At 45.2% G+C, this 12,855-nt stretch overlaps 1 protein-coding gene across 5 annotated transcripts in view; it reads left to right on the top strand.

Moving 5' to 3' along the window:
* Positions 1-6: 6 nt before the first annotated feature.
* Positions 7-12,855, top strand: part of WNT7A (Wnt family member 7A) — a 52,757-nt gene continuing 39,908 nt past the window's right edge. Inside the window, exons 1-2 of one of the 5 annotated variants that reach the window (XM_082213159.1) lie at positions 7-528; positions 2,564-2,790. In XM_082213159.1, coding sequence (XP_082069285.1) covers positions 458-528; positions 2,564-2,790 — 298 coding nt within the window. In that variant the 5' untranslated portion in view covers positions 7-457. Of the gene's footprint in view, positions 529-1,570; positions 1,622-2,102; positions 2,261-2,563; positions 2,791-12,855 lie in introns of those variants that run through there. The other 4 variants (XM_082213160.1, XM_082213158.1, XM_082213157.1 and 1 more) reach the window with 4 other exon arrangements.

Here is a 12,855-nt window from a genome sequence, read left to right as displayed (position 1 = left end):
TTATTGGAGCCTATACATGTGGTGTGGGGTGTTCTCTCCCCCCACCTCTCCCCTTCTTCTCTTCCCCCAGCGCGCTCTAAAGTGTTACGTGTGACAGGCATACAAATCCGGGATAGAGAAGGAGTGAAGGGAGAGAGAGAGAGAGAGAGAGAGAGAGAGAGAGAGAGACCCAGCGGAGAGGGCGATGGTGATTGTCTCTTGGGATTTACAAACACCCACCGCTCGCTCCGGGTGGCTCCGATCTCAGGAGGGCTGGACTGTTTTGTCTGCACTACTTTGACCTGGCGTTGCACTGTCTGAGGCACCGAGAAGTTAACCAGCGCGCAAAGAGTGTGAGGGAGGAATTACTACTACTATTACTACTGCTGCTGCTGCTTTTATTATTATTATTATTATTATAAGAAGAAAAAGACATAATTTCGCATGTTGATCTGAAACCCAACAACCAACGAGGAATATGAACAGGAAAACCAGGCGCTGGATATTCCACATCTTTCTGAGCCTTGGAATTGTCTATATCAAAATTGGGTAAGTCGCCGCCCCCCGTCTCCCCCCCCCCTTAAACGCAAACACATCGTGCCAAACCTGCCCGGACCTGTTAGCATTCAACTGGCGGGGGGGGGGGGAGGTTGAGTCTGCAAGCGGTTCTTCCCTTTTATTTAAAGCCAGAGTAAGAATACAGTGTATGATTTCTGCTGCTGTTGTTCCCACATTATATTCTAAGTGTGTGGCTCGCGCGGGGGGGCGTGTTGGGGAGAGAGAAAACACTTGCTGTGGATGTGCGAGAGGCATGACCAGAATGGCAAGAGGCGGCGGGGAGATCTCCGCTGCTGCCGAGGGCTGGATCTCCGTTGCCCGCTGAAATCCATCCAGGCTTTGCTTTCTAATGCGCGGCGAGGAGCGCTTGAATGAGCTCAGGCGAGACAGGCAGAGAGCGCGCGCGCTACCTGCTTCAGCCCCCCTCTTTTCTTGGGCAGACCCAGCCTTTCTCAGAGCAAATGTATTTAAAGTGTTTATATTTGGGGTGGGGGCTAGGGTGAGTTGGCTGGGTTCAAAACCTCCGCCTGATCCCGGATCGATGGGTTACGTGGGGAAAGGAAGCAAACGCGCTCTGCACATGCTCGGCAGCACAATATCTTCCAGGGCTGGAAGACAAGTTCCGGAGCTAAGTTTGTGAACTTCGTCCGCGTTTTGGGATTCCCTTGAGCTCCTAAATCCCTCCGGCCCAGGACAAACTCCGGTCGCGCAAACTCTTTGTTCAGCCCTTTCTCGGGACCACTGGCCTGTGGGATCGCAGACACCCCAACTCCTCCGTCAACACCACCGTCAGCGCAAAAAGTCGGCGCTGCTGCAGCCCGCCGCTTGGTACCGCGCAGAAAGTGATGCCTAGGAGGACGCGCGATCCTAAGCAGACGGACCTGCAGACGGGTCTCATTCATTACATCGGAACTTGCTTCCGAATGATGAGGGCTCTTAGCGCGCAGGTTGACGCAGGGCAGTCGCGTTCCCCCAATCCGGACAGCGCGCCTGAGATATGGTATTTGTATTCAAAGAACCACGGAAATGACGTACAGTTTAGATCTGGCTTATGGTGAGAGTTAGCCCATTACTGGATTCTCAGGTAGGTTTGGCCCTACTTGGAAACTAGTAGGTGCTTTATACCCGTGAGTGTCTAACTTCATGTGAGTGCGCGCGCGCGCGCGCGCCAAGCTACACACGACCAGGCTCCCCAACGCAGCGCTCACGGGCACTTTGCGAGATGATGTTGGAAGGCGTGTGCGAGCAAGGCCGCTCGGGTGGGGAGCTTAGTTTCTAGACAGAAACGCACCGTTTCAAACGGTGAAAGCTTCTTGATCCCGAGCCTGTGAGCTTTAATTTATATATCAGGAAGTTGGATTGCGCTCTGGGAAAAGCCCACGTGCTCCTCCTTATCCCTGTTTAACACTCTTATCTCCCGAGATCTCGATCTAATTATTGACCCAAATCGCTCCTTTGACTCTTTTCACCCGCAGGCTCCCCGGGGGACTGCTGGGGCGGGCAAGGCAAGCCGAGCCGCGTCGGGCTTGTCTTGGCCACGGGCTGGTTGAGCAAAATGATGTTTTCGGTTCTGCTCGAGTATGTGCCGCAACCTGCCAGTTGACATTAGCAAACAGCACCCGGAAGGGTTGGAGCGAAAATGCTACGTGAAAATGCCTGGGAGAGAGAAAAGGGAGACGGGCACGTTCGCTCTGGTTCGACGCCCCTTACTTAACCCGTGTGTGTATGTGTTGGCTTTGGGGGGCCGGAGGCGGAAGGAGAGGGAATCGTACTAGCCAAACTGCTGAGCGTTTAGCTTGGTGAAAAGTTAACACTGTGTAGCATCAGCTGCTGCCACGTTTTGAAGGGCAGATCAGGGGCTGAAGAGGGCTTTAAAGGCATCCCCGTAGTACTTAGAAGCTGGAAAGACCTGCCACATCTAGCTCCTCCAGAAGGCGTGTTTAAACGATCGACTGTGACACAGACCTGGTGCTGGTGCCGAGCTCCTTCCAGCCTCCACCTTCTCTCTCTCCTTTTCTCGTCCTAGGGGCTTCTCCTCCGTCGTGGCTCTGGGGGCCAGCATCATCTGCAACAAGATCCCGGGCCTAGCTCCTCGACAGAGGGCGATCTGTCAGAGCAGGCCCGATGCCATCATAGTGATCGGAGAAGGCTCCCAAATGGGCATCAACGAGTGCCAGTTTCAGTTTCGCAATGGACGGTGGAATTGCTCTGCCCTGGGCGAGAGGACGGTCTTTGGAAAAGAGCTGAAAGTGGGTATGTTACCGCTTTACTATAAAAGCTGTGGCAAGGTGGAGCCTCGAGTCCACCGAAGAGTTACCAAAAGAAGTGTGTGTGTGTGTGTGTGTGAGATAGGCAAAGGGTGTGATGGCATCTGCAGGAGGCTGCTTAGGAAAACTGTGATATGCAAAGCCCTGATGTATACTCATCCTCACTAGGTATACAGCCGTTACTCCACTCATAGGCCTACTCCCCTGTGGGAGGCAATATGCCTCTGCCTACCAGTTGCTGGGAATCACAAGTGGGGGGAGAGAGTGCTGTTGCACTCAGGTCCTGCTTGCAGAGGTGGATTTAGGGGAACGCAGCTGGTTCGCTTGCACTGCGTGTGGAGCTTTTGGGGCGCCCCAGGGGATACCACAACTATGATTTAGAATGGTGCATGAGCGGTGGGGAGGGGCACTGAATTTGGGTGCCGCTGAAATCTTGAGACGCCAAGGTCCACCACTGCTGCTTGAAGGCTTCTCATATGCTTTTGGTTGGCCACCATGAGAACAGGATGTCAGACAGCAGTGGATTGCATGGTGGGGCAATGCCAGATACTTGACCTCTAGTCAGCTGCATCAGTGCTGTTTACTGGGTGGTAGAGGGCAAGGCAGTGGTGAGGTCAGCAGGGTGCAAATGGAACAGCAGAGCCAATCCAGCCCTCCTATTGGTGCATTTGCACTGCACCAAACTCCCTGCCGCCTCGCCCCTCCCACTCTAACTCCCAGTAAGCAGCAGCAAGTGACCTACTGGAGGTCAGGTGAGTAATAGCACCTCACCCCACTGTCTATCTGTGGTTGTTGGATTATATAAAACTCTGGCCTGATCTAGTGGGGCTTTCGTTATGTTTTTATGTTATCCATGCCCCCCCAACCCCCACACATACCGCAACTGTTTCTACTGTGAGGCTGCAACCCTCAATATACTTCCTAAGAAATGTCTAATTGAAATCCAGATTTGTTTAGGATTGGGTTTCAAGCCTAAACCCAGTTACTTGGGAATAGGTTTCCCTGGACTCAGTGGGGCTTACTTCTGAGTTAAGATGCCCAACAGCATACTATTTAGGCCTTTCAACCCATAGCACAAGAATACGCTCTTAAGTCTGTTTCACTGTTTATTGTGCAATGTGCAAATATGGTGCATGTGGGGTGGAAAGCCATTTTAAAAAGCCGAGGTGGTTTCCAGTGTGTGTCTAGGTTTTACAATCATGTTTCAGAACAGTTTAAGGTGCTGGTAGGAAAGGTGTAAGCTCTGGATGTGAAAACGCAAGAAAACACTTTTGCACATGACCTGTCAGAGAGCCTCCCATGCACTACTGTATATGTTGATGAAATGTGGGGGAATAACTCTTTTTAAATCAAACGTTCATTCTAGCTAATACAGCTTTTACATTTGCATTACCAAAACTGGTTTCAGACTGAGGTGTGGAAACACTCTAAACCCCGTGATCATGTAAAGTGGATTAACTGCTTTTTGACACTCTTTAAATCAGGAGGCAAGGTGGTTAAAGGGTGACAAAAGTGTGGATTGTCTTGGCAGAACTGATTTTGGTCTAATTAGCACATTGTACAGTAGTGTGGTCTAAGACAGGTCCTACACATCTGAGAAGCTCGCTTAGCTTCTTAACTATTCTACTTTTCTGGGTTTACAAAGACATCTGTTCCTATTCTTTCAACTCAGAAGTCTTTGAGTTTAGCATTTGATGGTGACTAGGAATGGTGTCTTCTGTGGCAGTGATTCCTGAACCATGGTTCAGCAGTCTGGACCCACCAATGAGCTGTGGAAACCATAGCTGTCAACGTTTCCCCTTTTAAAAGAGAAATTCCCTTATTCCGAATAGGATTCCTCACAAGAAAAGGGAAAAGTTGGCAGCTATGGTGGAAACATGGTATGTGGGCTCACTGTATCTGGAAGGGGTTATGTTTCCAGGGTGTCAAAACTAGGTTCAGGTCAGATTCACTGTTATATTTAGGCTTGGAATAAAGAGGAAGAGCCTAGATAATCACAGTTTGGGAGCCATAGTGTGTGGCTTAAAAAACACAGAGCCACTGTCATTGTTTTTAATCAATGAACGGCAATAATAATATCGTCATTGATGATTGATTACATCAGTTTCCCTGCAGTTATGGTTTTTTTCTTACTGATTTTTACATATAGAATCATAGAATTGTCGAGTTGGAAGGGACCATGAGGGTCATCTAGTCCTACCCCCTGCAATGCAGGGAACTTTGTTCCCAATGTGGGGCTTGAACCCACAACCCTGAGCTTAAGAGTCTCATGCTCTACTGACTGAGCTATCCAGAAATGTGAACTAGATCAGAATGATATACACATTCCATGCTGAGCTTTCAGATGTGGGGTATCTGTGTTTTATTGTTTGATTATTGCGCCACGGATAATAGCAGTTTGTTTTTTGTGTTGCATTTGAAATTCAGCTGTTTTATTCATTGTTAGTTTATTTACTCAAAAAAAAGTCCTAGCAATTCACTTATCAAATGCACACATATGGTATATAAGGATGTGCCTTGGTGGCTATTGTGTTTGGATAAATGAGTAATCAAAATCGGAGAAATAAATAATACAAACTGAATGTCTTCCACAACAATTAATAAAAACAAAAACAAATTAACATTATTAATATGTTATCTTATTTTTGTGCTTGTATAACAAAGCTCCCTTGGGGGTGCATCTGAGGTAAGGAGTTATTTGTCAGAAGTTGTGTTGCTTTCTCTCCAAATGTGCCATGTAATAACTATCTTGCTATCCATGATTTTCATTCACTTTTCTCTCACGTAAGTGTAGTAGACAGCAAGCCCAATGATATTGACTAGGAGCCCCTATAAGCACATGGTTAAATATTGACTTTGCTTTTATATTGATTTTATTGCCACCACCCACACAGTTTAGTCTTGTGAAAAATGTGATTTCATGATGGCTTCGCTCAGGATGAAACTTTTAGCGTTCAGTCACTGCACCAAGCCATTTCTGAATACAGTGAGACACATTAAGGGCAGAGTTCCAGGCCTGTGATTGTAAGGTACTTTTAATCCGCCATCAAAACTGTAGCATATAATGACACAAATTCCGCTTTCAGAGGCGGCATGCGGGCACCTATGACCCCGGACCTGTGGATTGTTGGAATGGAGCCAGTCAAAGTTCAAAGATTCTTGAGGAGAAAGAGCATTGACAGAGTCCTGCGGCAGCCTAAGGGGCTTGGGAATGAGGAGGCTGGTATGCTCAAGGGACATCTGGACTCCTTATTTGTCAGTAGTGGTTATCCAACCCCATTTAATCTTAATCCACCAGTGTTTAGCTGTGAATCAAAACCAATGCAGTCGAGAGAGCAACCTTGAACATGTATAGTCTACCTTTTCCTCCAAGGACCTCAGCGGGGTACGCATGGTCCTCCCCGCTCCCCATTTTCCCCAACCCTGTGAGATAAGTTAGGCTGAGAGGTAGTGACTGGCATAAAGGTCACCCAGTGAGATTCATGGCTGAGTGGGCATTTGAACCCAGGTATCCCAGGCCCTTCTCCAACACTTAAATCCAGGCATAGGTAAACTCAGCCCTCCAGTTGTTTTGGGACTACAATTCCCATCCTCCCTGACCACTGGTCCTGTTACCTAGGTATCATGGGAGTTGTAGTCCCAACACATCTGGAGGGCTGAGGTTGAGGAAGCCTGCTTTTTAATCACTACATTGGCTGATGTCCTGATGCTTTTCCTTTCCAAGTTCAGTTTAGCCAGATAGCAAGTTATTTCTTAAAATGCTCCAAATGTCAATGGAATGGTGGGATCTCTCTGCAACTCAGGCCCTGCCTTTCAAGCTGTTCATTCAACAGCAGATACGCAGAATATGAGGAGGGAGAATATTGGGAAAGGGAGGGAGAATATTGTCACCACAGCTTCAGTGGTGTTGGTCTAACTTTACTGTCATATTTTAAGGACAATTATCTTCAGAATAATAGTAATAAGTGGGTTAGTCATGCTGGCCACATGACCCAGAAAGCTGTCTGCAGACAAACACTGGCTCCCTCGGCCTGAACGCAGAGATGAGCGCCATACCCTTTAGTCTAATTTGGCTGGCCCTAACCATCCAGGGATCCTTTTCCTTTTTTTTAGCAACAACAACAACAAATTATTTGTATGCTGCCCACCTGACTGGGTCACCCCAGCCACACTGGATGGCTTCCAGTAAATCAAAACACAGGGGCAATGGGCAGAGGATTATTGTCCCTTGTACTTCAGACCACGTGTACTTACTCATATGTCTGTGGTTAGCTCACTGGTTCTAAACAGAGAGTGACATTTATTTCATAAAATTTATACACCGCTTGTTTGTAAAACAAACAAACAAAAAGAAACAAACCTTGATGATAATATAGTAAAATGAAGGAAAAAACAACCCTACTTTAAAATATGGAGGACTTTAAACACTAAAAACAGATTATATAAACAATTGAATGGATCTCTGATTTAAGGAAGCCTTGGCAGGGACCTTAAAGGTAATCTGGAGTAGGCCCTTTCTTCTTCTTCTTCTTCTTCTTCTTCTTCTTCTTCTTCTTCTTCTTCTCCTCCTCCTCCTCCTCCTCCTCCTCCTCCTCCTCCTCCTCCACCACCACCACCACCACCTTGCAAACCTGAGCCTCTTCAAGAGCTAGTCTGGTTGTCTGCCATCCCCAAGATCTGTCCTCACACCCGCTGGCAAGATGACCTGTTGGAACTAGGAGTGTGCTGTGCTATGAGTTTGCCTGGGACACACAAGCACAGGTGCACACAAGTGTGTGCACAAAGTTATACATACAAATAGTATTTGTACCTGCTGGCCCTTAAAATTTCCCCTTGCTTTCATTCATTCTGCCATTCTTATCTGTTCCCAGTTTATCCTCTCAGCAGTTTCACAGATGTGCTTTTAGAAGAGGCATATATACTCAGTAAGCTTTCATATTTCTTTAAGAATGGCACCTAATGTACAACATGCCACTGCCCACCTCCGTTGCTGTTGGTCCCACCCAATGCATCTTTACTCAGAAGCCAGTCCAGTCAGTTCGGCAGGGCCCATTCTCATAGGATTTCTGCTTTGGACACATCCAAAAAACACCACTTGCAGATATGACTTTCCAGTGGTTTTCTGTGCTGAGCTACAAAAGCCACATCTGCCTCAGGGGAGTTTTGAAACGAAACACGCTGGGCGTTCAGAGAATGCTGCTGCTGAAGAGGCAGAGGCTGGGGAAACCCAGGTCCACAGATTGGTCTGTCAGGCTCACGCTTGCTTGGAAGTCCACCTAAATTGGATAGGAATCCTGTGACTTGACTCGAGTTGAATCTGGGCCAAGCGAAAGCAAATGCACTGGGCAGCTCTTCCGACTTACTATTGTTTATTCAATTTATACCCCACCCTTCCTCTTGAAGGAGGCCAGGGCAGCGTGGAAGGAAGTAGCTTCGTTGAGGTTGGAGATGGAAATGGGAATAGTTTTTAAGAGATTTGGAAGTAGTTTGAGAAAGGCTTCACTTCCCATGGTACACACACACACACAAACACTTTTTGTCGTAATGTCGCTTCTGGTCAAACAGGGTTGGCTAGTGTTTGAAACAACATAAAAATGTTGCAAAACCTGTTTGCAAATGGGGAAAGTGCAGGGCATCCCAAGCACGCAGGCGCCTATGGGCAGACCACCCTTATGCATGCAGACCATGAGCAGGGGGTCCTCTTTCTGAATTACCTTAAGCTCTTCTACAGCATGCCACCTTCCAAACCTATTGCATCTATCTCCAGCTTAGTTGCTGAACGGGATCTTCTGGCACACTCAAGCTCAAAATCCCGGGCTGTTCTTGGGCATCCAAGCCACGCAGATGCCAGGATCACAATTCATTAACTCCCTCCGAGTTCACAACACTTAGCAGCACTTTCTCAGATTCAAACCTGGCAACTGTCCTCGTTCGTGCCTTACCCTGACGCTGAAGAGTTGGATGGCTGCCCTTGAAGGCTTGTTTGAAAGTTGAGTCATTGCTTACAGAGGCCCTCCAGGCAGGCACGCTTGGAGCGACAATGCAGCAGGCAGACTAGGTAGCTGGCGAGGGTGTCAAAATTAAAGGGATCTCTTCCTCAATGGCATCAGTGGGCAAGCAGGATCCCTTATGCAACCTCAAACATGGATGGCTTTCAGGAGAAACGGAGAGTGTTCTCCAAAACTCACTGAAGATTATAAAGGGATCTGAGGTGCTCATCAGTTTGTTCTTGTTCTGTCATATCTGAAATGGCAAAAAGCATTGAGCTTGCTCTACTGATTGACGGCGGATATGAAGCATATTATACCAGTGTTGTGGTGCCTGCATTAGGCTACTGGGCATAATTCAATGCGCTTCCTTAATTATAATCAAGAGAATCCTAAGTGGCTTGATGGCTACAGCAGTGTTTCAAGACTACATTCTTATGTCCCATCGTAGGTTGCAGTATAATTTTGTTTGATCCCCCTTTTAAAGTGAACTGACTTCATTTGTACCTCTCAGGCACAGTTAATGCAATTATCCTTTGGAGTTCACAGTTTTTTGAATTTACTGAACCAGGTTGGAGGGACCTGTGCCCCTCACGATGTTGCTAGACTCCATCATCCCTGCCAACAAGCCAGGTTTTCAGAGGCTGGTGGGAAATGGAGCTCAGCAACATCTGGAGAGCTGCAGGTTTCTGACTCCTGTATGATAACAGTAATATACCAAATAGTACTTTAGATGAAAAAACATTTAGAAATGAGATAAAATACACATTTTAAATATGCACCTTTAAATACAAATGGCCATATGGATTCAGACTTTGTTTTGGCAGATTGATGTAAACATGGGAAGGAAGGGTGCATGAACACATGTGAAACGGATATCTTTATTTATTAATTGAATTTGTATCCTTCCCTTCTCCCAAAGGAGCCCATATCAAAAAGTTAAAACAATACGATTTAAAATAAAAACATTGGGGAAAAAATCTAAAACATTTAGGTAAAGGTAAAAGACCCCTGGATGGTTAAGTCCAGTGAAAGGCGACTATGGGGTGTGGTGCTCATCTTGCTTTCAGGCTGAGGGAGCCGATGTTTGTCCACAGATAGCTTTCCGGGTCATGTGGTCAGCATGACTAAACCGCTTCTGGTGCAACGAAATACCGCGACATAAGCCAGAGCACATGGAAACGCCATTTACCTTTCAACCACAGTGGTACCTATTTATTTGCTTGCACTGGTGTGCTTTCGAACTGCTAGGTTGGCAGAAGCTGGGACAAAGCAATGGGAGCTCACCCTGTCGCAAGGATTCAAACCGCCAACCTTCTGACCGGCAAGTCAAAGAGGCTCAGTGGTTTAGACCACAGCACCATCCGCATCAAAAACATTTACAAAGATTTAGAATACCTAAAAACATTTAACACATTTACTTGGCCTGCCAAGGGTTCAGATTTGACCCACAAAGTAATTTATCCCAAACCACACCCCCGTGCCCCACACCTGATGCCACATGTGATGTCAGGTGTGAGGCAGGTAGAGATGCAATTGCCAATGCACATCTGGGAGTCTTAAAGTGCAGTCCCAATTCTGCACTGGCAAGGGAAAGTAAACTTTGGTTCAAGGGCCCATGAGGAGGATTTCCCCCCACAAAGTGTGTGTGTGTTGCACTTGGGAAAGGAAGGATTCAATTTATCTGCAATTTTTCTTGCAGATGTTCCATTGAAATGCATGGGAGTTTCACATGAGCATGGTGTCTTTTGCAGCTTCCATTCATTGCTGCCAGACTTGCAGATAACCTCCCAGTACAGAAGTGGCCCCAATGCCTCTAATATGCTCAACTGTGGACTAGTTTGAATACATTAGGGATGGACAAATCTGTCAATTTCAGGTCACCAAGTTTCTCATTTTTCCAATCTTAAATTCAGTTCTCCACATTTCCATCCCAATTTGTTATAAAAATATATCCTCATAAAAATGTATCCGCACTTTAGTGCAAGGTGCTCCTACAAACATATTTTTATATGCAGTTTCGCTTAACACAAACATTTCCCAAGCAATTTCTCCTAATATAATGCACGTTTGCATGCTATTTTTTTACCGAAGTATGCATTTTGATGCACATTTTACCCCAGGGTATGCATTTTTGTACACATTACTTGGCTGGTGAATTGCATTGCAAAATTCAGAGATGGGCAAATTTCAAAGGATGACTGTGTTTTGGTCCCCATATTGTTTGTGATTAGTTATGTTCATCCTTAAATGCAAACTGAATCAAATTTTCCCCATCCCTAAATTAAAGTCAAAGGGTTTTTTTTTTTATTTAAAAAGTGTGCTTGTGTCAGTTTCAGCATTTGCTGTATCGCTTTAGTTCCTACAGTTTTGACCTTATCAGTGCCACTTAACTATGATTAAAAAAAGAACTATGAACATTACCTAATGTGTGTAGATTGATTGTTTTTCTTAGTCTAGCTGTTTCAGGAGGCTACAGGAAACCAGCGGTCTACCACTCCAATTTTCAATAAAGCCATTAGGCCACAAATCAGAGAAGCACAAATGTTCAGTGATTTCACTGAGACTCTAAAGTAACCCAAGATGAAATCAGACAAACAACAATAAAAAGATTTTACTGGATTGTATCGCTGTAATACCATTATTCTGTTCTATTACTGCAACAAATGTATAGGTATCCTATTCATATTGAATAATATTTTGCTCTTGAGTTTGTGAAGATGCACCAACATAACCTGTATGCTAATAGAAGCTGTGTATATATCTCTCGTCGAAGGCAGGTCACCTTGAATACAAATGGTACATATTTCCTAAGCATCTTTCCTTGAAACTAAGCTCTACTGGCTTCATTGCAATCTATTTTATAATATGAGCAGATTTGAGAGAGGAAAGAGAGAGAAATGTTCCTCATTTCTTGTTGCTGGAACAATTCTGATACTCCCAATGGAAGTTGTAAGTTCAGTGTAGGTAAAAAGAAAACACACATAATTAAATTAAAGGATTCACTAGAAATGGTAAACTCTAGAAGCTTAAAGTGTTTTAAAAGGGGAAGGGGGAAGGATTGGATAAATTAAGGGAGAATAGCCCTGTTAACAGTTGCTAGTCATGATACTTAAATGGAACGCCCTTTTTCTGAACTCATGTACTACTGGGAAGCAGTTGCTGGCAACATAGAAGGTGGAAAGAGCATCACTTTTATAGTCTCCCTTGCTTATGAACATCCAGAAATATCAGGTCAGCTCCTTCTGGAAACGCTGGAGTAAGACTGCAAGGAAGCAACCTCTGTTGAACTCAATAGGGCTTAGTTGCAATTATTATATATCTATAGGACTGCACTGTAAATGGGGCTTCAGTACCAGCCCTGTTGCACAAAAGGGCAAAGTGATCTACTTTGGATACTGAAACACTGATGATTTAGCTATGATCCTAGCAAAATGTGTATTGCATATGAATGGGTGGGTCAGTTTATTTCTCACCAGTGTCCATTTCACATGTATTCAGTCATAAATCCATTTCCCATGAATCTATGAAAATTACATTTTTTTAAACCAATTCAGTTCAAACAAACCAAATGAGCATAACTGATAAGATACATCAGTTTGATTCCTTTTAACATAGCCTTCCAGATAAGTCCATCCCTAGATCTAAGTATGGATTACAAGAGACACACATTTTTAAAATGAGGCTAAGCAAAGCAGATCCTAAAATCTTACCTGCATCTGAAAGGTTAGCATCAGGGCAAAGGAGATGCTCTACCCAGGAAAGGTAGAGAATATGCTTTGCATGCATAAGGTCCCACATTTAATCCCTGGCATCAACTTCAGTTTAAAAAAGGATCAGGAAGCAGATGGTGAATAAGACTCCAATCTGAGATTCTGAAGAACAGCTACCATTCAGAGTAGATTCATATAAAATTGTAGAGTTGGAAGGGACTAGATGAGCAAATGGTATAAATGGACAAATGCTACCACCTAGAATAAGGTAGCTTCCTATGTTATACAGAATAATTCAGAAGCTGTTCTCGAGGAAATCAGCATGGGACTTAGAAGAGGATCTTTGATGTA

The sequence above is a fragment of the Podarcis vaucheri genome, assembly GCF_965113315.1.
Source record: "Podarcis vaucheri genome assembly, chromosome: 2".
NCBI classification, from domain to species: domain Eukaryota; kingdom Metazoa; phylum Chordata; class Lepidosauria; order Squamata; family Lacertidae; genus Podarcis; species Podarcis vaucheri.
The sequence above is the reverse complement of the archived record's forward strand: the minus strand, read 5'-3'. Positions and strand labels throughout refer to the sequence as shown.